The sequence below is a fragment of the Electrophorus electricus genome, chromosome 4 (genome assembly GCF_013358815.1).
Source record: "Electrophorus electricus isolate fEleEle1 chromosome 4, fEleEle1.pri, whole genome shotgun sequence".
Taxonomy (NCBI): Eukaryota; Metazoa; Chordata; class Actinopteri; order Gymnotiformes; family Gymnotidae; genus Electrophorus; species Electrophorus electricus.
In genome coordinates this window covers 6,576,477-6,601,760 of record NC_049538.1, presented here as the reverse complement: position 1 = coordinate 6,601,760, position 25,284 = coordinate 6,576,477, and the positions used below count along the sequence as shown (strand labels likewise).

The window sequence follows — 25,284 nt, the reverse complement described above, 5'->3', positions numbered from 1 at the left end:
GACAGAGCACTCTCCACCATTTCACTGCGTGTTGTACTGTGTATGACTATGTATGTGACAAATAAACCAAACTTGAAACTTGAAACACACGCACACACACACACACGCACACACACACACACACACACACACACACACACACACACAGATAGAGGCACACAAAAAAATCACATGTACAGTTCTCCCCTCTCTTTTACTCTGTCACATAGACACACGCACACACACACACACGCACACACACACACACACACACACACACACAGATAGAGGCACACAAAAAAAATCACATGTACAGTTCTCCCCTCTCTTTTACTCTGTCACATAGACACACACACACACACACACAGAGTTATTTCTTTCTCCAGCAGCAAGCCCCTTCCTTCTAAACCCACCTGCACTCTGCATCTTAACTTTTATCTCATCTCCCCCTGCTTAACACTCACAACAACCAAGAAGAATAATCCATTAGTATACTTAGATAGGACCCCTCAGCTAATGAACACAATTGGCATAAAGGTTTACGAGTCGAGCCATGCCTTAGATCTTAAAGCTTAAAGTCCTGTCCATCTTCTCAGTCCAGAATCACTGGGATATGAATAATCATTTCCACTTTTTTAAAGAATAAATCTAAAATTCATTCCACATGAAAACTGATGGGAAAAACAGAAACTCCCTACATAGGCTTTTTTTTTTTTTTGAATTTATTAACAATTAGCCCAGTTGCAATTTGCATAAAATCACGGTAGCATTTTTCCAGTCAATTTAACCGAATCACTAAAGCGCCTATTAGCTTGAAGCCACCCCAAATATGCATACAGTGCAGCAAAACTCACTGCAAGCTCCATTTGTCTCAGACAAGACTGCCATCATGAAAAACAAACACATATTCAGTAAGAAATTTTAAAAGATCATTTTTGAGATGTTTTACAAGGTACTTTGCAGAGAGTTTGGATGAACAATGTCATCAGTGAGTGACATTTGAACAAACATACTTGACTGACTTGCACGTGCACACACACACACACACACACACACACACACGCGCACACACACACACACACACACACACACACACGCACACACACACACAGAAGTACTTTGATTGCACAGCTGATGAAGGACCTCTGTCTGAAACATCTTGTTCTGTGAAAACCTGCAATTTTTACTACCATGCACTGCATTCACTCACTGGAATCTCCAGTGATGAATAATACCACGGATTGAAAGAAGAGGCAGAGAGAATGTGGAAGGTTGTCCCAGTGGTGGCAGGGGCACATGGACCTGTGATCCCGAATACTGAAAGAGGGAAGACTGACTCCAACAGATCCACATATATTTACATATATGTTTGTATATATAAATGTTTATAAAAATTATAACAATTATATATTATATCATTACAGTCCATGAGTCATGCTCCAGTAACGAGAAGTGATTTCCAGCCAGAGAACTACAGTGAACACACGAGGTGATTAGTATTTAAATATTTTCGCATTGTGCTTCTGATAAATGGTTAATAATTAATTGCATTGCGTGGGCTAAAATAAAGTGGTATGCAGTCCTTTATGTTTAGCATGTTGGTGTCATAAGAAAGCAATGAGAGAACACGGGGGAGATATATATATATATATATATATATATATATATATATATATATATATATATATATATATATATATATATATATATATATATATATATATATTACAATTCTTCAGACTTCAGAGAAATCAATTAAATTGTTGCATCCACAACCCCCCACTTAACTGTTTTAATTTCATTTTAATAATGACGGTTTTGCGGTAGGGGGTTCCGCTCTCCGCAACTCAATCGCTCAATTTCTCTCTCGCTCGCTCTTTCTTGGCGGCTGTTTATGTCCATGCACCGCTCCGCCTCTCAGCTGTGCAAAGTTATGACTTTGCAGTAGCGTAGTGTCGTGGGGGTTATTGATGAGGATAAGAGAGCGGCCGACGACCTAGACGTATAGATGGGAATTTATCGCTCCGGATCCCTCCGACAATTTCATCAAAAGCCCATTGGGTCCTGCCGCCCCCCATGATAAATCAGCCTGGGGGGCTCGGACCGGGGCGACGGTCAGCCACACGAGACGGATGAGCGGGCAGAGCAGAGGTCGCCGCCCATCCATCCCGACGCGCTCCTCCGCGCGGCTCTGCACGGTAACAAAAGCACTGCCTCGGCACATTTACCCACACGCTTTATCGCTCGTTTAAAAAAGGAAAAAGAACCTAAAACTGATCGCACCACGTTTGAAATGTATGCCTCAAACACCTACTACAAGTGTTGACTGTAGTGATGAATAGCGAGCACTTTATCTTCTGGTCCATTATTAGCCTAGTGTTTAAGGAGACACGTTAATGTGACACTTAGCTGCGAGCTCACTTCTACAATAATGTTTATCAAAGGTTAACACATTCGCTCAGAATAATCGGTGAATGAAAAACTAACTGCAGACAGGTACCGGGATTATATTTTTCTAAACCTCCTTATCTTTGGGGGTTTTACTTTATATACGTTCCCACACGCTTTGCTTTGATTTGCATAGCTACATTGTCGAAACGCCATAAATGATTTTCTAATAGTTTTTCCCGTGTTTTCAATTCACAAAAATACGTTAGCGCGTGTGCTTGTTTTATAATGAACTGCCTGCTGTTATAAGAACACCTTTAAGGTTGCGCAGTTTTATCTGTGGTCAGGCAGGTACTTTATCTCAAGAAAATACGAGAGGAAAATAGTTTAGATGCCTCCCAGCTCTGTTATAAAGCAGCTCATAGAGAAAACATGAAAGAGGGAGAGCGAGGGAAAGAAAGAGAGAGAGAGAGAGAGAGAGAGAGAGAGAGAGAGAGAGAGAGAGAGAGAGAGAGAGAGAGAGAGAGAGAGAGAGAGAGAGAGAGAGAGCACATACAGAAAGTTAAAGAGAGAGACCAGTATGAAGTGAAACCGGACGGCGGGCGAGGGGATTCAGGCTTCGGATGAGAGAGTGCAGCTTGGCTCTGATTTACTGTCTGTGTGTGTGTTTGAAGTGGGACAGCAGTAATTCTCTCGAGCCCTTCCTCAGCAAACAGCCCAGGCTCATTGATGAAGTCAGCATGGAGACACAGGCCCCCCTGTAATCACAGCTCACGTATTGACATGACTGCTCATGGACTGACAGCCACCAATTTTAACACACACTCCTGATAACCAGCACAGAGTGGGACTCCCCTAAAAGAGCTCAGAATAAAGCACTGACCACTCAAAATCGCCATTATGATCCAAGTTTGTTGTGGTGTCCTAAATGCAGCAGTAAGCAGCAGAGTGAAGTCAAAATTATGGCTTCATAAGTGAGCAGTTAGTATCATAGTTTAAAAGACAAACCTCAGAAAAAGAACACAAGAAGACCTGTGGGATTTTTTATTAGACTTTGTGTCAGTACACTCAGTTAAGGAGGTTCTAAACACAATATCTGCTATTAGATCCAGTGATCACACATGCCCCAAAATGCTTAGAAATATAAAGTTATGTTTCATAATATTACCTTGTATTTAAGATGTAGGCATTAGTCATAAATGCTTGTGTATACAGGCAAAATCACCATTTTGACTTTCCAGTACTTTTAGCCATTAGCCAAAGTTAGCACTAACTCATCCTAATCCAGGCAGGTATTCCTGACACAAAACATAGATTTTAACACATGGACTTCTGCTTAGGCTCCTGATCCAGTTATCTTGCATTACTAACCACAGCAGCCTAAATCTCAGATCTCTGGGCTAGTCCCATCCTGCCAGACGGCCCTCCAAAACATCCTCAAAGAGCCCATAAAACTACACAGGTATTTATTTACTCCGATGTCCATGTCTCAGAGACTGCTGGAATCACCCTGTCCCACGCCAGCGTCGGAGGCTGTTGTCCAGCGGGTGGCTGTTGAGTGCCAGCCAATAGTCCGTGGGCACCTGGAGCTTGCAACCAGATGCACAGGGGGGTTGGGGTGGAGGGGTGGGTGTGGGGTAGTGTTGGGGGACTGGCGTCTGGGTTATTTTCCACAGCCCTGCCGGGCAAGCCAATTCCTGTACACCACTTAATGTGGAGAGGACGGGTTTTTCCTCCTGCACTCTGTCTCCCCCCCCCCCCTCTCTCTGACTAGCTTTATCTTCACATCAATCTTTATGATGTGTGCTGCACCCACCACTTACTGCTCCTGTAAAATGTCCTTCATGTGTTCTCTCTCTCTCTCTCTCTCTCTCTTTCTCTCTCAGGTGAGCTAGATCACTCACCTGGAGCATCTTCAAAGCCTTTCTTTCAAATTCAGGTCGATTTGCTGGTTTCCTGGCACGTTTATGTTTATCTACTGTCAGTAAGAAGGGCAACTCATAATTGTCTAATTGTTTTCAACTAATTTTTCCTTATATTCAGCTTGCTGTAATTTCTCGTTTTATGCTATAACAATGATTTTCATACAGGCAGAAAGTAAAAAAATATGTGCTTTTGAGGATAAAGAGATATGCACAGATGATTTTACCTAAACTTCAACACTTGTGAGATCCAGGCATTTTTGACCCCACTGACACCATTTTGGAGCCTCAGACCTACGGTTGACCTGTGATCTAACCTGTCTGCTTTGCTTTAGGACAGCTCCTCACAGAGTGGACTCCACTCTCAGGGCCCTAGGACACCACTGACCTGTCTGCAATTCTCAACAAAATAAGGCACAGGCTACTGCCTTTGCTTGTTGATGTATTATTTCAGCATTCCACACACTCAGCATTTCGTATCTTTATCTGTCTAGCCTGATGAGGCTGACATCTCAGGTGGTCAAACATCCCTGATGAAAGGAACAACTTTGAGATGGATTGGTTAAAATGGCGAGGCTTCCTCTAAAATATGGCCACCAGCAAAGAGAGGAACTTATGCCCAGAGGAACTGGGAGTGACTGCTCAGGTAACATTCATCTAAGGGGGTCTGCAAAAAAAGGAAGACAGAAGTTTTTTTTCATACAACAGCACAAAGTATTATGAAGGTGCGTCTTCTGGAGTGTTAACGATGAGGGTAGAGAGAAGCCTCAGACTCCCTCACCTTGCGAACTTCAGGACGAGCTCAAAAAACCAACCAACCAACCAACCCTCTCAATCTCTCTTCCTCTTTCTTTTGAAGTGGAACAGGTTCAAATGACTGTTGTAAAATACCCCCCACCCCACCCAACCCCACTCCAACATAATCCATCCTGACCAGGCGCACAAAGACCTTAAGGTGTCTTGTGAATACCGTGTAATTATCCAATGCTTTTTCCCCACTTTAGCATCACAAAGGGCATTTTAGCTGGTGAAAAGAGCCCCATTGTTTTTGTGACTGCATACTCGTCCGGCTCTTCCCACACCAGATTGGGTCCCACCACAACAGGAGGTCCAGAGGTGGGAAGGTGCATTCCCAGGGCCCTGCTCACATGCTGGCCTCTGGTCACAGGGTCTCACACGCTGTCAGCTCACTGTGTAGAACACGGCCAAATGTTGGGAAGGTACCGGAAGGTTCAGCTGCAGTCAGCATTACAATTCCACCTCGAATGGTCTTCTCAGCTTATGGGCCACAGGTTCATTTTACCATTCTGATTCATTTCCAGTGCTTTCCTATTGCATGTAATAAATGCGATATAACAAACAATTCAATGCCAGATTGGTGCGTTCCATAAGACTGTTAGAGTGTCGCCACTTCCGTCAGAGCTCCACGCTATCGTGCTGCCGCGTTTATACCTTCTCTTTCTCTCTCCTCAGCTCGGCCCACCGTGCAAAGTGCACATTGGGAACATGTTCACAAGCCTGCTCAGTTCCTGAGGTGATTAACCAATCAGGCCCTCACCTGGGTGCAAAACGAGGCCTCACCCAGTGCAAGGTGCTCTAATGGGAGACAGGGAGGAAGCTTTTAGCTGCACACCGGACTCCTTAATGGTAGTCTGCTTGTTTGATCGTAAAACACCTCGCCTTACAGGATCACCATGAAATAACTGAAAGCCCTCAGTGCTGGAAGACGGCAAAGAAGGCAAATGAAACTATGTCAGAGACACTGAGAGTTTAAGACCAACGGAACTGTTAGCGGAGCTTAAGTGTCGTAGCGAGCAGTGATATGAGAAGACGCACGTGCAGTGGGCAAAAATCTTTATTAAAGAGTAGGAAGGCACTTGGGTGAATGTTGAGAAAGGACCAGGTGAGACAGGAGAAGGTGGGACAGGACGAGGCGAGACAGGAGCAAGTAAGTCAGAACCAAGTGAGACAGGATGAGGAGAGACAGGGCCAGGTGAGACAGGACGGGGTGAGACAGGACGGGGTGAGACAGGACGGGGTGAGACAGGACAAGGTGGGATAGGACCAAGTTAGTTAGGACCAGGTGGGACATGAACATATTGGACAGGAACAACAAAAAAAAGAATATTACAAAAAAACAGGAATAAGAGAAAACTACATTAACTTCAGCAGAGATTTCACACATGCAAAATCCAAAACAAGGTTATGAATAACCAGACTAACAAGAGACTAACAAGAGGATTAACCTCTTAGCAGGGAGCACGAATGTGTGACAGGGCAGAGACCGAGCTAAAACAATAACAAAAACAAAGAACACATGGTGCGTACACCTTGTGAACTACAATGCCAGGAGAGCGAAACTGCCATGACAAGACTCGAGTTTGGGAATCAACCAAGACGGTTACACCTGAAAACATGTCAACGGCAGCAGCAGAAGCCATGACATGACACCCACTCACATGGACCTGCGTGGATCTGCTGTAGCCATGCCTGTCTCTCGCTATGGTAATCAAACAGTAGTGCATACATTACCTGTTCCTTTCTCCAACATACTGGTTTAGAAACACTAAAGTATTAACAGTTTGTAAAGGCTGACTAAAAAGTTGTGTTGAATGTATTAAAAAAAGATAGACAGATCAGAAGATCCAATGAAGATACATTCTGAAGATGTATTGTTTTACCGTGTATAGATCGAATCTTAAGACAGAACAACGTATGTAGTTAGACCTTTGAAGGGGGGTGTGTATGCCTAAATCAGGATCAGAACATTACATGATAACACTGATGACAGAGACCTGCCTCTGTTGTTTTACTGTATAGAGATGGACTCTTAAAATAAAGCAAATTATGTAGTTAAACCGTGTTGATACAGAGTAGAAGTTTGTGTTGGAGAAAATGAGAAACACAGCAGTACAAATCATGCTGAATGCAGTAGTCTTGTAGTCTAAGTACCTGTCAGAGAAGAGCACATACAGGGATTTCTGTTTCTGTGTATGTGTAACTCAGTGTTGTTAAAAGGTAGTGGTTACATTATATAAGACACTGAGGCAAGATGAGAAATAAACCACTCCACACATGAGCCTACAAGTTATTCAGGGACAGCCAGACAGCTAAATTATCAACTACCAGTACTCCTATTGTCAACGCTTAGCAACATCTCATACTATGCCTGCACACACACACGTGCGTGCGTACACACACGTATGCACACGCGCACGCGCGCACGCGCGCACACACACACACACACACATCCTAAACCCAATATTTATCATACAAAATCTAATACTAGCAAAATTAATACAAAAATATGTACAATTCTAAATATTTACAACAAATAAATACAATTTATACATTTCATGTTCCAAACGCTTTCAGAAACTTCTTTTTAATTGGAACCACACTTTGTCTGATAACAGTGAATAAATGTCATTTAGCAGCCAAAGGAGGCAAAGGGTCAGCATGTCAACATGAGGCTCATTCTTGTGAAGCCTGCTGGTCCACTCCCTTATGGAAGGCATTCACGGACAAAAACACCAAAGGTGCAAGACGTGCATGTTATCCACAATAATAGACAAGTGCCACCAAGGCATTTAATACAAGCAATGAGGAAACAACTGTTGAACAGGCCATAGACAGCTGATTCGGACAGTTAAGTGCACATTGCGTAATATGCAGCAGAGACAGGTACAGGTAGGTGATATTCTCACAATTTTCTCAACAGCCCCTGTTGGAGTAGTTGGGATTGACGGTTTCCAGTTAAGGAAATGCTGTTATTCACTAATAAATCAAGATGTACACATTCCTGTTTAATCGCCCAGGGACTTATCTTTTAACGTCCTGTTAGCGCTTGCACTGACTCTTCAGCCCTTACACACACGCACACAAGCATTCACGCACACACACACACTGTCACTCTCTCTCTCTCACACACAGACACACAAACCCTTACACACATCCTCTGTCTTTCTCTTTCTGGTTTTAATGTCAGATAAACAATTTGGCTCTAGCCTGAGGGACATGACAAAGACATAGCATGTCTGTTACATCATATACCCTGTGCTTTTACTCACACACAGTGATGAAAGCTAGTGAGGAGAAACAAAAACACTGTTACGAAGAGAGAGAGAGAGAGAGAGATACATGAATGGAACACCTAATCTGGAGTACATTTCTGACCGAGTTTTCTTACTTTGCCTTCAAATCCATTCATCCACCTGCTGACAAGATCACCTGTGCTTATGTGGAATGTATGCACACAAGTCTCGGGTCTTGTTTGGCAGATAAAGGGTTAATAAAAACAAGTTTGTGTGCTCCTGTCAACACCTCCCAGCCACACAGAACATACTCACTTTATGAGCAACAAAGCAGTGTGCCAAAAACACTCTCTCACATCAGCAGTAATAAATCACCTCTAGTCTCACCCGTGGGATATAGAGACACAGAGACGCCCGACACGTGCACACACGCACGCACGCACACAGAAAACATATGGTTGAGGAAGTTAGGGAGCATGCCAGTTCTTTAACATACTTAATAGAAGCTTACAACAATGATGTATATTGTCACAACATCACATGCACGCACACACATTCATAAAAGTGCCCATCACATTCAGGAAGTGTTTACTGAGGTAAAGCTGTTCCACCAATAGGGACGGACGGACGGACGGACTGTCTGTCTGTCTGTCTGTCTGCCTGTCTATCACTTAGTTTTGTTAGACTACCTGTGGGGTCGATGAATTCATGTCTTCTGGGACATTATGAAACACTTTGTCCCTGGCTAAATTCTTGTTCTTTTTATAATGAAATGCAATAGAATCATGTTCAAAGGCAAAAATGATTAAAGTGAATTTTATGCTTTTGTATAATTCATGTTAATCAGGTGTCTTCATGATCATGAGTACAAAAGAAGTATCTTGTGCAAATGTTACTATTACCTTCACGAAGTCTTTAAGTGATTCGCATTTTGCCTGCAATGACACTGGATAGCCTGCGTAGGTCTTCTATTTTAGCCGTTCCTAAATTACCCACTTACCAGCCTCGAAACGATGGCTGTCAAACACAGATACTTTCTCAGGTTTGAGTGCTTTTCAACGGACGTATTTTGAGAGGTAATCGCTGCTGGCAGTCTGTAAGGGTGAGAAATGATATTATACATTTTCAAATCATATACTGCTCCCTTGTGGACAAGCAATGAACCAGCGTTTGTAGAAAATACATGTAGAAGTTAATAAGTTAGATGCTGCATTTACGAAGTCGCTAAGTACTGCATTAAAGAGGGGGACTCAGTTGCTAGTGCTTAACTAACAGAATGAGTTACGTTTTACAGTCTCATGAATATGGACAAATAATAAGGTACTTTTTCTACATCATCATTTTGATACTATATCAAAATCACCTTAAAAGAGCAACATCCGCCAAATGTTTCACTATTTATCAGCGTGAAGAACTTACCTATCACCAAAATGCAGTGGATTTCATGACCGCCAGGGGGGCATTTGCGTTATAAAGAAAGTTAGTCAAATTCTCGGAACCATTTTGCAAATGAACCCTGACATGATATTGTCATCCTTACCACATTTATGTATTTTGTCAGTGAAACGCAGTTTCAGCGATTTCACCATTTTTATTTACAGTAGCCTACAAGCCTATCATAAATAGCCTAGTTGCGCCAAAAAGGCTACGGGAGTTGCCATGGTGGTTGGCTGTCCTTGGTTCTCCTGCAGCCCAACCAGCTACTTCTCTTGAGCACATGCCCAATACTCGACACGGATAGTTAGCCAGATAAGCGAAATAGCTGTGACACCTAATGTTATAAGCGAAATAGCTTGCAGCTTTACTGTATGTGTGCGGCCGCCCTGTGACACCTAATGTTATATTTACTAGGAACAGTAAACTATTGACAACAATGCGCGTTTCAGTGCGCAATGGGCGACAACATTAAAAAGCACACAGGTGCATTTTAACACAATAACTCATCTGCAGCACAAACCGATTAATATCCCAGGTAGGCCGTAGTAACAAGCGCGTAAGAATGCAACTCTGTCATGGGTAAGAAGTGCGTTTTTTCCCCACCCGTTTCCATTTGCCCAACCCCCACACAGCACTAGTAACCGCCCTTCTTCATTCCCTTCAACCGAGCATGATAAGACTGTCTACATTTTTTTTCACGTATCTTAACGCTGTGCTACATGGGACTTGTAGTCCATCTTCAACTTGTACGCGCTGCCTTTCGAAACCTTGACAACTACAATTCCCATGCAATATTTCGGCCGCAGACGGTTACGATTCAATCTGAATATGTGGGCGGGGAGCATCCGCCCACAAAAGCCATAGCAGGTTACTAAAGCGCAAATGCAATTGTGCACGAAAAAGTGAACATTTATAATATCTAAAAATGAACGCGGGACACACAACATGAGTAAACTGTGGGAATAACTCCATACGAGACAAACGAGCGGCGATACAAACAGAGCGGAGCAAAAAAAATTGGCGTTCACTTGATATTTAAATGGAAGTGGGTGGGCCCTCGCACAGACAGCGCGTTAACTTGGATTTGGACGCGTTTCGTCGGAGATCCGTTTGTTCTGGACAAACATTTCACGAGTCGGCCTTCGTGAAACGCGCGCACGACGGGTTTTGAAGGTAACGCGGCCAGAGACGCTTCTCCGCTCCCGTTGTTTCACGCGTGCGGCTCCTGGGCGCCGCCCTTGCTGGCGGGTGGGTCTCTCCGCCGGGGCGGTCGGCGGAGCTACGCCACAGCCTGGCAGTAGCCATTCGTGGAAAAAATAGGCCGTCCTTCTCCGGGCTTCTGCCTGCCTCTGCCTCCACAGCGTCCGGCCTTTTTTTTTCCTTTAACAACTCCTCTCCGGTTTTATTAATGCGGGATGAGTGGTAGGTACCCTCCCTCCCATATCGTCTCCACCCCTCTCTCCCCACGCATCGACAACCTGTCACCCCAGTTTTTGGATTGAGAATGGCTTTGTAAGAATCGGTGCCCTTTTATTTATTTGCGCTAATCACTTTTGGTTGTGCAATGCCTGCGAAGGACAGCCCTCCTGTAAGGACTGTTTGCGCCACTTTAGTTAGTTAATTTGGCCAGTTATTTAAGTATCAGTAGCAGGTCACGTTAGGCGAAGTCTTTCTTCTTGCGTTATTCTATTGGCGCGTTGTGTAGTCGTAACGCTTGTCTCCTTAAGACAGACTGCCTGCCTTTCTGACCGAGAAAATGATTTCACTTTTGCAGATCAAAAGAGAGAAGCCATGGCGACAGATGGGGGCAAATCAGGTGGAGGCGAAAGGGGCAGTAAAGGGAAAACGTCTGGATTACAGGTACTTCAGTTAGCTGCCGTTAAAGTTGGCCCCGTAACTTGGCGCCGTCCATAAAGCATTGTACTTCAAACACTTCCTGATTGCATGGTAGCTTAGCTAACTAAGCTAACTAGCAGCCTTACCAAACACTAGCATTCTCTACTTCAATAACCCCTATAAGTCAAGTCAGCTAACTGTCTACTCGATTGTTTATTTGCTTTAAGCCTTGCTGCTTTAATTTTGATAATCGGACAGTTTATTTTTAAATGCATTTACTGGGTAACTAGGTTTTATTGTTTTGAGACATATATAATAACTAATGCATAACAGTTGACGCGCTATGATTACATCATCTTTCTGAATATAACGATGCATAATTGTTTATGTCAGTTCTATCTCAGTTCACCCCTTAGCATTGTTACGACCCAGTTTTAAAACAACGTGCGCATTTCTCTCGCCCCTCTTCGGGAAATGGAGAAATTGTGGTTCACACACCCACCCACTCTTCCTGTGACCCCGCCCACATCTGACACTGACAGCGCTTTCTCTCTCTCTCTCTCTCTCTCTCTCATTTCTGTGTGTTTGCGTGTGTGTGCTCTAACAGGACGCGCAGCCATCGCCTCTCGCGCTGCTCGCGGCCACATGCAGTAAAATAGGTGGCGTGGGTGGGGAGGGCCAGACAGGCGCACCGCAGCAGATCCTCATCGACCCCAGCCAGGGCCTGGTGCAGCTGCAGAACGCCCCCCAGCAGCTGGAGCTGCTGCCTGCACAGTTCACGGGGAACGGCTGGCAGCTCATCGCGGCTCCCGCCGTTAACGCTGCGGCCGCCACCAAAGACGGCGTGCAGGTGTCCGGCACGGCTACGGGTGCCAGTGTGGTCTCCGTGGACAGCACGCCCGGGCGAAAGGTCAAATCGGTGGCGGCGAACAGCGCAACCGTCGGGCAGCAGCAGCAGCAGCAACAGTTTCAGATCATCCAGGTTCAGAACATGCCAAACTCGACAGGGGGCATCCAGTATCAGGTGATTCCGCACATACAGACTGCCGACGGTCAGCAGATCCAGATAAACCCGGGCAACCCCGCAGCCTTAAGCGTCCAGCCGGAGCAGATCCAGCTCATTCCAGCTGGGAACAACCAAGCCATCCTGGCCACGCCCCCAAGGGCGGCCTCTGCCAACATCGTCACCCAGAACGTGACGGGTCAGACCATACCGCTGCAGATCCGCCCATCCTTCCCTCTTCAGCTGCAGACCATCCAAGGCACCCAGGCCCCTGTGGTGACTACGCTACCCATAAACATCGGCGGCGTGACCCTAGCCCTGCCTGTCATCAACAACGTGGCCACGGGCGGAGGATCGGTGCAGTTGGTGCAGTCAGGTGACAGTAGTGTCACCAATGGCAGCCAGCTTATAGCGACCACCGTCACAGGCCCAGTGAGCGGTGCAGACTCCACCAGCACGGCGGGGGGCGGGGACTCCACGGGCGCGCCTTCCACCGACGGTCCGTCGTCTTTGGTCGCGGCGGACGTGGAGAAGGACGTGCGCGGGCAGGCGGGCGAAGCGGACGCCCAGGGCGCATCTCAGGCCAACGGCCTGCAGGCGGCGCCTGACCAGCAGCAGCCCACCCAGGTGCAGCAGTTCCACATCGTGGGCCACCCGGTGCTGCAGCAGATCCAGATCCAGCAGTCCCAATCGCAGCAGCAGCCCCAGCTGGTTCAGGGCTCCATCCAGCTCCAGCCGGGCCAGACCCTGCAGCCTGTCCAAGGCAGTGTCCAGCTGCAGGCCTTCCAGAACCCGGCGCAGGTGCTGATCCGGGCGCCTGCGCTCACGCCCACCGGACAGATCAGCTGGCAGACGGTGCAGGTGCAGAATGCCGGCGTGCCCCAGCAGCTCACGCTCGCCCCGGTGGCATCCAATGCCGGCAGCGGCGGCGCGTTCGCGCAGATCGCCCCCATCACTCTAGGGGGCGCCCCCATCACACTCAACACGGCCCAGCTCACCTCCGGCACGGGCGTGCAGACCGTAAACATAACAGGCCTGGGTGCCACCGGTGTGCAGGGAGTGCCACTCACCATCACAGGCGTGCAAGGTAAAACACTGCTAAAATCTTCCTGCTTGAGCTCTGGAATGCTTAGTGAACTCTGTATAAACATTCTTCAGGCTAGTGAAATGCATTAGACTACGCATCGAAAGGAAATGACTTAGTGAGAGGTTTGGTGCATAGTTATACATCAGTATAATTAATAGCAGACTAATACATTTTTCCGCCGTGCTGTTATTAGGAATCACTCCAGAGTTTCACTATTTCTCCCTTTTATTTATTTATAACTACGGATGTGAGCACTAGTATTGTGGAAGGCACTTGGTCCACTGTAGTGTGACTGGGAATGTTGTATTTTATAAAAACCCCTGAGTGGGATACAGTTAGCGGTACATGAAAAGTGCCTTTTACTGACCCTTTTTGACAACGAATTGTGATCAAGATGGCGCTGGCTCTAAGGCTGTAAGCGAGCGTGTGGGTCAGTGTGACCCTCTGAGAGCACTTCAGTCCTGGTCTGCCTCGCCATAGCACGACTAAACTTGTGCTGGGCGGACAGTGAAGTAGGAGGACTGAACTGGCCTTTTAGCCATAATGGAAGTGAATGCTGTCTGTTCCCAAATAGCCTGCCCTGTGTTTGCGCTCTCTTCACTTTCATTACTGACTCCAGTACTGCTTTAAAATTCCGAGGAAGTGTCTTGCTTATGTTCTTTTTGGCCGCGTCAGAAGCGTTCCCAGTCACCTCATGGTCCGTACTCACAAACAGGCCCTCAATGCTTCCTTCTCCCTCCGCAGGTCAACAGCAAGGTCAGGAAGGGGTCAAGGTTCAGCCAGCCCCCGTGACGGTCACGGTGAGCAACCTGACCAATGCGACGCTGAACACAGTTAGCCCCGAGCAGATGGGCCCCGCACAGAGCCCCTCAGAGCAGGAGGGCCAGCCTGGCAAAAGGCTTCGCAGGGTAGCCTGCTCCTGTCCGAACTGCAGGGATGGCGAGGGGAGGTGTGTGACGCAGTGTCCTGGTCCTGTGGGGTGGGGGAGGTGCATTTAGTTTATTTTCTGTGCACTGAAACTGGTTTGGTGGGAAGTTTTGTAATCTTCAAAATTTAGAGTAGCGAGAGTCCTGTTAACAGAAAAGGCTTCCACCCAGAGCGAGAGCATTACTGTGAGGAAGAGGGAGAACTTGTGGAATGTTTAGCTCATATTGTTTTGCTGAGCAATCCTTACTTGTGTTTACACATGGTCATTGAACGTTTGGGCAAAGTGTGACTTTAGGATTCGTGTTTGTCTAATCCATCACACTCCCTCTTGCTTCGTGGTCCCGGTCTGTCGGCACAGGAACAACAGTGACCCATCGAAGAAGAAGCAGCACGTGTGTCACATGGAGGGCTGTGGAAAGGTGTACGGCAAGACGTCCCACCTGAGGGCTCACCTGCGCTGGCACACGGGCGAGAGGCCCTTCGTCTGCAACTGGATCTTCTGCGGGAAGCGCTTCACCAGGAGTGATGAGCTACAGCGGCACCGCCGGACGCACACAGGTACACGCGAGCGTGCGCACACACACACACACACACACGTACACACAGAAACCCAGAGCAACCGTACTGCATTTGCTCACTGTCTATTAAGTCTAAGCTCTTGTTGTTAATCAGGCGAGAAGAGGTTCGAGTGTATGGAATGTTCCAAAAGGTTCATGAGAAGCGACCACCTGTCGAAGCACATCAAAACGCACCAGAAGAAAGGGGGCGCATCGCTGGCCATCCTCACCACGGAGGACATGGAGGACGACGTGGAGGAGGCCCTGGGCTCCCCGAGAATTGTTACCGTGGCGTCGCTCTCCCAGGATTCCAACCCGGCCATGCCCACCACGTCTAACAACCTAGAGGATGAGTTTGAGTAGCCTTGCCTCTGGCTCCCCCTGCAAAAAGCACCATATTATATGTTGGTTTTGTTGTTTTTTTGGGGGGGGGGGGGGGGGTGCTTTTTTTTTTGCTTTTTTTTTTTTTTCTATAATGAAAATGGACAGCTGTTCGAGCGCAACTGATTTTTCATATGAAAATGTAAAACTATTGAATAATATAATACAAAATCTAAAGAGTCTAAAGAGTATGGAATTACCATTGGTTTTTAAGAGGCATACAATAACTATTGGAAGTGAAATGGAGTATGTCTTATTTACAGTAGCACAAGGGGGGAGGGGGATCTGCTGTTCCCAGTACGAAAATCCACTATGAAGAGTCTTTCTTTAGGATTAAAAAAGAATCTGTTTCTATGCACAAAATTGTATATCTTTCTGTCAGATTGATTATTGATTGATTATACAGTTTATTCCTTGTTGTCAGGGCTGGGGAGGTGGTGCGACGTTGTGTTGGCGTAAGAGTAGGCAAACCTCGGGTCCTATCTCTGAGGTCAGCAGTGGTCTGTGGCAAAGGCACTGGAATGTGGCCTGGGTGTGGACCTGAGCTGTTCGCCATCTAACTGTACCGCGGGAGGACTGGCGTACCGCTCTGACCATCACTCCCCGTGGAGGCACAGAGCCGCTCGGGGTCGCGCCCTTGGGCATGCCACCTTTTTATGCAGAGCTTGAGCGCTGTCAAATTGACCGTATGATCAAACAGTGGGGAAACGGGAAGATGCGTTAAAAGGGTCGTTTTAAAAAATATATATATATAAGCACATATGAAATCTAAAGGTTTATAAAATAATAAAAAAAAAAAACCCAATGCATTCCTATGAAAAACCGGTTGACATTGAAAATAAGATTTCTGTGCGGGGTAAAAAATACAGGGGAAAACAATCTAGCTTTCTAAGACTTGCTACGTTAAATGAAAGCAATACTATAAAGACAATCCTTGTGAAACCATGTTTACATTAGTAAGGGGCAGATTAGATTTCTTTAAGTGATGAAAAACAGCCAGAAAGGTCTTTTGTGTCTCAAAGTCATATGAACTGTACTACAATGCCTTAACACAGACTGCAGTACCACTCTATAATGCGTGAGTGGATTGGGGTGGGGGAGGGTCTCTGACCACATTGTACGAAGAATTTGTGTACAGTTGCACACAGTTGACCACGTCCTTTCTTTTATACAGTAGTGAACACTGTGGCCAGTTAGGACAAGTTGGGTACAGCCTTTTCTCTCCATTTGGTTTTCCTATCTTCTCTTTTTAATCCCTCTTGGAGTTGAGGTTTCTGAGTTTCAGTAAGTATCAAACTTTCTGACTTCTGCGTGTTTCCCACTCATCTCCTAATTCCTTCTCCCTTTTCCGCTCAGTCCCAGTCCCTCCTCCTTCCCCCACAAAAACTTCAACTCCCATGCTCCCCTGCCCTTGTGCAGAGCTGGGGCCACTTGCTTCTTCCTTTGCGGTGGTGGAGTTTTGGTCCACATAGCTCAGTTTGGTGTTCTGAGTGTATTGGTTGCATTTTCTTTTATTTGTGGAGATTTTGTGAATGTTTGTTTGTTTTTCAACTTCCTGTTTCTTTTTTTAAAAAATCCCTCTACCCCTTCTCAGCTCTTTCTGTTAACAGACTGTACATCGCTAATTTATTATTTATCCTTATTTCAATATTTTGCCTTTTCAGACTGCTGATGTGTATTGTACGCTGTCGAGCCCGAGATTATGTGCAGCATGATTTCTTTCTGCTATAGTAATTATTTCTACTTGTGCTCCTTTTATAAGTATAACCATAGCTTTTTTATTTATATGAATTTTTTTCTCACACATAACATGTTTCAGAAGAAAGAAAAATAAGTAAAAAAAAAAATTTAAATGAATGGTTGATACCAAACAATTTAGATGTTTTTGGTAATATTTTGTGTGACAACCAATTTTTCTTTGATATTTTCTAGTGACATCTCATTTGTAAATCTTTTTCTAAAAATGTTTGTTTGTCTTCATGACATTTGATAATGTTTTTTTCTGCCAGGTTAGCCTTAAAGGCTGCAGTTTATTGATATTTTTAAGATAACTTTGTACAAACGTGTTATGTTAATGGGTAAAAAAAAAAAATTGGAAAAAAAAGAAAAAAATCTTTGCCTGCATAACACTTGAAATTAAAAGTGAATAAACCTGTCTTAAATATAATATGCATGTACATATCACCTTATTTGTTACTTCATCCCTCTTCTTACTGTGCCACAAATGACCGTTTAACATGTCTGCAGCTCTGACCTCATGTCAAATCTTGGTGGCCCACTAGCTTTGATAAGTCTGATTAAAGAGTAGACTTTGACCTTGAGCTACCCATTGCAAACTCGGGCATGGACCAGTGTTTGTTTAGTTTTACAAAATATTTTACTTTGTGTAAGCTTAATTTTAAGTCCTAAACCTAAATCTTTCCACTTATCCTAAGCTGTGCTATAAACTCAACTGCAGTGACACTCCCAATAAGCATTTAGTTGGCACTGCAACAGCGCCATCATCTGGTAGGTTTGTTTGTTTTACAGGCTAAAGAACATGTTTGCCCAGTTTAAAAGAACAGGAACAATTTGTTTAGTGTCATTTGTTTGTTATACACTGTGTACTAACAGTTGGATGTCAACAGACTGACGCAAACCTGTAGACAAACTCAATTCTGATTTGAAATTTGTTTTACAGATTCCAGACATCATTGACCGCACCACTACCCAAGCTTCGTAAATATACGATTATTTAGACATGGGAATCACAGGATTGGTTACCGTGCCTTCATAAGGGTATAGTGCCAGACGCCTGCACGGGATAATCACAGAAGAGACGTGACGAGCAGCTCTCCTCTGAAGAGATTGATCCATGTAGAGAGGAAGGACTGGGTGTGTGAGGCTTTTGTTTTCTCAGTTTGATTGATGGCTCCAAAACCATAACATTCCACTGACAGGAAGAATCCATCTAAGCAACAGCTTGTGTATCAGAAGATTGAAAGTTTAAAAAAAAAAAAAAAAAAAAAAATGTTTCTAAGTCTCCTTTCATCTGACACTTCTCACTCATTTTCTGTGGGTATAATTTACACCCTCAGACCCTTTATGGAGACTGCTTAATTAATATGGGCTGCTTATGATGCAAAACACAAACTAGTAAGAGAGTTACTAAAATGTGAGAGGGAAATACTCTGTGCTTCACTAGAACTTCAGGTCCTTGAAATAAGTATTACATGAAGAAAGACCAAACACTTCATAAACGAAAACACAACTCAGTTAACTCTTACAGTGGCATTTATACTCAAACAGCTACATAACTATTCTATTTGGATTTAACCACAAAAACAAATAAAGTCCAAATAAGTGCAGGACGCTGCAGAATAGCAAGAATACCATGACGGAGACTGCTTATGGAGGCGGCGGGGTGGAGGTTTGGACAAACGGCAGTGTTTCTTCTGACAGCACCAGTGTAGAGACTCAGCCTTAATACACAGAACTGAGTAAGAAGACAGAGGAAGTCCTCACAAACAGCTGGCTAGAGCTGGCACCACTTCACACCTTTGAGAGCATCACTCCTTCACCGCTGACCTCCCATGACATGTGACCAGATAGGTGGAGAAATGTGGAATTGGCACAGACAGACTCCACACACATGTGCTTTAGCTGAAGATGTAAAGTTTGCACAAGAACGAGGATGAATTGCCCTTTTGCCTTGGGAGCCCTGCAGGTTTTCTTCTTCATTCAGGGGCAGAGCCCTTGCTTGTTGGCTCCAGCTTCCTTGTCAGGCGGTTAAGCCCCTTCTCGCTAATGCTGCTCTGACAAGGGCCACCAACGGAAATGCATCGCATTTATAAAAGTTAAATCAGCACATCAGGTCATTAAGTGCAGTCCAACGGTTGCTAATTTTCCTAAGATGATTTTTAAAAAGGCATCAAAAAAAGATTTTAAGAATGAGCAAGACAAATCAAGGCCATTTATTACAAGTAAAATTTAGATTTTACATTAATTACAAATAAAATTTCTTTTTTTTTAGTTTTAATCTTTTTCAAAGATTAAACATAGGTTAAATATATTTTCCTTGTCAAATACTTGGAAAATACAGTTAAAATGAGTCACCCGAGTTCAGACAATGAACGACCTTTTCTGTTTACTGTAAACTCTAAAGTCAAAGTTTTACTTGTAGAAGTTCTGCATTACTATTTGAAAATGTAGCATACTCACTGTTTAGTCTTAGTTTAGTAATGGACCAAAAAATAACAGACTATCACCTTTTTTCTTTTCTGTAATTCAAATTTGTCATCAAATGAGCTATTTCTACATAACTGCCTTTGTACCTCACAAATGATTTGTCTTAAAAAAAATTTAAAAAAATAAAATAAAAAAAGCGCTGAAGTATACGATTGAACTGCACTTTAAACTTGAGCAGCAGCTGTGGCTTTTACGTGCCAGAGTAAAGAGCCAAAATGTTTTAACAAAACCGTTTGCATTAGTGCATATAGACAAGTCTCACTTCCAAATACAAGTTGGGTCACAATTCTGTTGTAAAAATTCAAGCCTCAAAGGAGGGGAAAAAAAAACAACAAACAAACAAAAAACCCACACAACATAAATGCTAAAATGTAAAACTGGTAAAAGCTCTTTCAATAGATTTCTTTTTTTTTTTTAATAAAACAAGTTGAGAAAGTCTATTAATCTATCATTTACACTTCAGCATGTGTGGCACTTTTAAATGTTTGTCAACCGTATGGTGCAGGGAGCTCTAAGAAAGTAATCTACGTAAACGGGTACAGTTGCATTTAACACTTTAAATCGTTGATTAAGAGGATTAAACGATTTTACCTAACCACGTACTCAACTAAATACTCTCTTAAAAATCTGCGGCGTGAGAAGGTTTGACCACATGATGACAGCAGGATGTAACAGAAGAAGTTGCACTGCTGTCCATCTTTACCTGGTCAGGCTTAAGGATACGGCCCACGGAATCAACAAGCCTGCCACTCAACATCCCGAGTCTGAGCGTCACGACAGGCCGCCAAACAAAACGCCTGCGATCATCGCACCCACACTAGTCCCGTTTCACTCGGGGTTCTCCTGTAGGCTGCAGAAGGCAGAAATACAATAACAAGCGTTACTGTCAATTATGCCCAAAATGCACTTTAATATCTATTATCTATGCATCACGCAGAGCAATACGGGCGCAGACATTTCGTTAATGGCGCGTGATGATTGGCTGCTTCTCTCTCTGCATCTCAACAACATCTTGTTTGATGTAAAAAAGGCGAACGCCCAAAGGAAAGCAATATGCTTTTATGGTTCTTCTTAACTAACTTAATTCCTATTAGTAACGAAAGGAGTAAAGTTAAACAAACGAGTTAATTAGTAATAATAAAGCCAAAATCACTAATATGAACGAAACCCACACACCTCTCTAGGTACTCTTTCACGCTATCATAGCCGTAGTACTTGGCCAAGTGGGTAATGGCCCCCGTAGCGCAGCGGCCGTCTCGCTTCCGGCACAGGCTACAGTTACACACGCCTCGACAGATTGGACACTTCCACGTCTACATGCACAGACACAGCAAATCATTAGATAGCAAATCATACCCTTCATACCCCACCCCTCCCCCCGACACACACAAAAGGGGAAACCTAATCTCACAGGGTCCAGCAGGGCAGTGCGAACATCCTCGCCGTAGCGATTGCGAAGGCAGGGCCCACAGAACTGCCCTTTGAGCCCCTGGCAGTAGACACTCCTGCACTCTGTCTTGGTGTCCAAAGTTTTCTGTCTGCACTGGTGGCACGTGCTGCCCTGAGGAACATGTTATTTAAAGAACACTTTTTAATATATAGTTCAGTTCTTTTCACTCTATCACAATGTGTAAATAATTCACATATGAATAAAATGTGAAATCAGTATTAGATCTATTCAAATAGAAATTTGTTCATCTACTGTTTATCACTAACAATAGAAATGTTTTAACTAATTTTTAAAACAATTTTTAAACTTATACTCTGCTATATTGAGATTAAGCTTTTTTTCTACATTCAGGGCACTTGTAACACAGTGCAGGGCAGCTCCTGCAGCCCTGACTCCAGAACTCACATTATCTTTATCAAGAATCTTGTCTTTGGCGCGGTCGGCCACGTTGTCCAGCTCTTCCTCTGTAATGTCTTCAGGCATTCGCACGTTCATGCGCTTTCTGGTTTTCCTGTGTCTGTACCTGCCCTCACTTTGTCTGCTCTTGTCCACCTGTGCAAATTAGATTAAAGAACCAAAGATGACTAAAAAGTGAAGTACATGGCCAGCCCTATTTTTTTCAACTCTGGAATAACCAAACTAACTAAAAAAACATATATAAAATAAACTTCCAATTGATTCCTAAAAACTCCACCACCACCACATCAGATACTCAGGGGCAGTCATGGAGAAAAACAAACAAAACCAACCCACATTAGGCCGAAGCCTTGAAGCATGTCCCTATAAAACCACTTCTGCTGTAAGACTTTATCTGCAACCAGGGAACTTTTAAAGAACCTGCAAACCAGGCAGCGTTCGTGAAGGCACTCTGTGTATGTGCTGTTCACCTCCATCAGCTTTTTGAGGTCTACTTCAATGTTCCTCCCTTTGGGCTTAGAGGAGGTGACTGGCTCCTCTTCCCGCCCAAAATGCTCCGGGGGGCGGGCCTTGCGGCTGGGGTTCCGCCTCTCGCTCTGTGACATGGGCTTTTGCATGGTGTTTGCCTTCCTCTTCTTCTGTTGTGAAAGTATGATTATTAGAGTCATGGACAATAATAAAAGCTTCAGAAATGGGTTAATGTACAGTTAGCATACGTACATGGTACGCCAAACGGAGTCAGTCATGAATCAGTTTAAACTCCTGCTAATTGAGCAGTGTCCAGTTACTTGAACATTAAGCGGAGCTACTATTCCAAAGTCTGTTTTTTCCCCCCCAAAGAAGAACCATGACATTCTTCTACAATTCAATCCAGTATTTTTCTGGATTGTTGAGCAATATTGTTGAGCAATATTTTGCAATTATCAACTATACTGCCCATGTTTTCCAAGACACACTACAATATGCATGATTCTTGTTTGTTTCAGTACAAAGTAGCAGCATACAAAATGTAAGCTTTCTACCAAAATAAAGCCATTCAGTACACATACTTGTGGCATTACTTCTTCAAAACAAGCCAACAGGCAACCAAGGCCCAAATCATAAATGGAAGGATCAATCTTGAAGCAAAGCTTTGTGGTTTTGCAGCTTTATAATAATGATTCCTTCCCTCCAGGGTACCGCCAGTCGGTCAGAATGAGTTGGGAGACAAAGGACAAGCAGAAGATATCACTTACTGTGGGCGTGGCCTTTGAGGACAACTCAGGTGAGGAGTTCAGGTCTGCAAATAGCTTTGCGAGCTACACACACACACACACACACCTTTAGTAACACCTTCAATGTTTTGGGGATATTAATTTCACTATATACGTCAGGAAATTATATACCATAGCTTTGTTCTCCTGGATGTTTTTAGCTCTTTTGTTCAGTATTTGTATCTCTGCCTCAGTTAGCTCACTCCCTTCCTCTGACTCATCACTACACACTCCAGAGCTTTTCTGGGTTCTTCCCATTTTCAAGTCCACAGGTGGGTCTGCCTGGCTTCCTCTCCTCTTTCTGGGTCTCCCCGTCGTGGGCTGACTTCTGACTGGAGCAACCCTCAACTTGGCCACCTCTGAGGATTTCTTTGCAATGTGCCTTTGATGGGCGGAGCTTGCTCTAATAGGAAACCGGAACGCAACGCACAATCCCGAACTCTGCCTCCTTTGTGAGGTCGGGTTGTCGCCATCGTCGTTGGAGTAGAACCCAATGTCATCACTGTCTTCTTCAGACTCCAAAACCTACCAGTGCACAAGGAGATTTAATTACAAGGCACAGTACAAAATATGCATTTCAAAAGCAAAAGAAGAAGAATTCTGCTCGTCACTTACCATAGGACTCATCCAGGTGCCGTGTAGAGAGCTGTCTGTCTTACTAAAGCCTTCAAACTCTCCTTCACTGTCTGAGTCCATGAAGATATGAGCCAACTCATCTGTAATAAATTTAGACCTAAAGCGGAGAACCTAGAACAAAGAGACATTGTTATTATACAACCCAAACAATGGCAGTCTGATGTATTTCTTAGCACTCAAACACGTGCTCTATTTACGTATCACTGGTTTAATGTTGTTTTTAAAAGGGGTGCAACAAACAAACAAAAAGATCCTCTCACAGGCTTCCAGGAGGTCCTTGAGTGGAGGCTGTCTCGGCTCTCCTCTGAGAAGCCCTCTGGTGAATCCACTCCAAAGCCAAGAAACTCTTCATTATCACTGGGACATTCAAATATATCCGCCAGGGCTTTCTGAAAATGTGACAATAGTTATACCTGACCAATGCCTAAACAAGGTTCTGCTTCAGCTCCATTTCACACACTTCAACTAAAAGACTCATTAAAAAAAACAATACTTGCAGCAATACTCTTATTTTATTCGGATGCCATCCTTCTACCCTTATATACCCTATTTTAACAATGGGGACCAAACCTGCATATGACAAAGTGGAAAAAAACGTCACGCCCTACTTTGTTTAAAATGAAAATCTGAAAACCAGTAAGTCAATAAACATTTTTTAAAACGATACTTATTTCACTGTATGGGCTAAAACTCAGCAATGGGAACGCAAACGGAAAACGGGCTGTTGTACTCCATCTCAGCAATCTGTCAACTAGTACAGACCAAACCCTAATTGAACACATGCAAAGGATCCGTTAACGTTAAGAAACAAGGTTTCTATGCAACACAGCCACACTGTACAATACAACTACAAAAGTAAAGTTGTATAAAGTTGGCTCTATGGCCCATTAACAGACCTAATCTTAAAATTTATTTGGAAAATACTTGTTGGGTTAAAAATAGCTGGTTGTGCAATTACAAGGCAGCTAGGTTGGATAGGATAGCTAACATAACAAACCAGTCAGTTTACTTTCTATAAATTTAGCTAGCGTTAGTTAGCTAACTAGCTAACGCTACTGACTTTATCTTGTCTGGTTAACACTTGCTCAGACTTTGCGCGTGGGTGAGTAAGCTTTACAACTAAAAAAACTATTTAAAAATGTTTATTTAAATGTATCTAGGTTATGCAAGATTGGGATACCTGCCTATCAAACAGGCCACGCTGTTTAACGTAATTTGCATTGAAAACACTCAAAAGATCACATATTTAGCCTGACTAGCATGCTACAAAAGCACTTAATCTTTATTTATTTTTTTCTTACCTCCATTGATGTGGACATGTTGTCTTAAAGAATAAAAATATAAAGAAAAATAAAAAACGAATTTCTGTATACCTGAATACAGGTAACCCAAATTTCTAAGACGCTGAAGTAGATAGACAACTATATTAAAAGCCCAACATAACAACAATGAATAGCTTAGTTTAAAAATCAACACGAGCACATGTTCTTGTTGTAAAAAAAAGTATGGGTGAGTGTACGGTCATGGACTCATGGAGCTGCTGGAGGAATATTGATCCAAATTACTACATACATTACCTCCACAAATACGAAGCAAAAAATAAAAGCTAAGGGCGAAACATTTATTTTTACAACAATATAAAGCAGAGTTTCAAACACTCAAATAAACTCCGACCCCTTCATATGGTAATATTCAACATGGAACAGTCCACGGCTTACTCCTTTGTAGTTTCGCGGGAAATATTACACGC

At 43.9% G+C, this 25,284-nt stretch overlaps 2 protein-coding genes across 6 annotated transcripts; one reads left to right on the top strand and one right to left on the bottom strand.

The window, feature by feature from the left end:
- The first annotated feature begins 9,337 nt into the window (after window positions 1-9,337).
- On the top strand, window positions 9,338-17,718 carry sp4 (sp4 transcription factor). 5 transcript variants are annotated; one of them, XM_035525226.1, is made up of 6 exons: window positions 9,338-9,425; window positions 11,535-11,620; window positions 12,204-13,686; window positions 14,431-14,635; window positions 14,972-15,171; window positions 15,286-17,718. In XM_035525226.1, the coding sequence occupies exons 2-6, from the start codon at window positions 11,552-11,554 to the stop codon at window positions 15,531-15,533; spliced, it is 2,205 nt and encodes a 734-aa protein (XP_035381119.1). In that variant the 5' UTR covers window positions 9,338-9,425; window positions 11,535-11,551; the 3' UTR covers window positions 15,534-17,718. The 5 variants fall into 5 exon arrangements, with proteins under 5 accessions (XP_035381119.1, XP_035381117.1, XP_026857204.2 ...); XM_035525224.1 differs by lacking the exon at window positions 9,338-9,425 and adding an exon at window positions 10,618-10,933; XM_027001403.2 differs by lacking the exon at window positions 9,338-9,425 and adding an exon at window positions 10,618-11,182.
- Window positions 17,719-19,896: 2,178 nt separating this feature from the next.
- On the bottom strand, window positions 19,897-24,902 carry cdca7b (cell division cycle associated 7b). Its single transcript, XM_027001415.2, has 10 exons — window positions 24,836-24,902; window positions 23,795-23,923; window positions 23,514-23,645; window positions 23,031-23,423; window positions 22,881-22,943; window positions 22,116-22,283; window positions 21,634-21,780; window positions 21,190-21,339; window positions 20,955-21,091; window positions 19,897-20,628 (listed from the first exon to the last, which is right to left on the bottom strand). Exons 1-10 carry the CDS (start codon window positions 24,851-24,853, stop codon window positions 20,607-20,609), a joined length of 1,359 nt encoding a protein of 452 aa, XP_026857216.2. The 5' UTR covers window positions 24,854-24,902; the 3' UTR covers window positions 19,897-20,606.
- Between the last annotated feature and the right edge of the window lie 382 nt (window positions 24,903-25,284).

What these genes read in the sequence shown, in the direction of transcription:
- sp4 (XM_027001403.2), top strand. An exon ending in GGAAAACGTCTGGATTACAG is followed by an intron (nt 11,621 to 12,203) that starts GTACTTCAGTTA and finishes GTGCTCTAACAG; the next exon opens with GACGCGCAGCCATCGCCTCT. An exon ending in CACCATCACAGGCGTGCAAG is followed by an intron (nt 13,687 to 14,430) that starts GTAAAACACTGC and finishes CTCCCTCCGCAG; the next exon opens with GTCAACAGCAAGGTCAGGAA.
- cdca7b (XM_027001415.2), bottom strand. An exon ending in CCTCAAAGGCCACGCCCACA is followed by an intron (nt 22,284 to 22,880) that starts GTAAGTGATATC and finishes CTTTCACAACAG; the next exon opens with AAGAAGAGGAAGGCAAACAC. An exon ending in AGATTCTTGATAAAGATAAT is followed by an intron (nt 21,340 to 21,633) that starts GTGAGTTCTGGA and finishes CATGTTCCTCAG; the next exon opens with GGCAGCACGTGCCACCAGTG.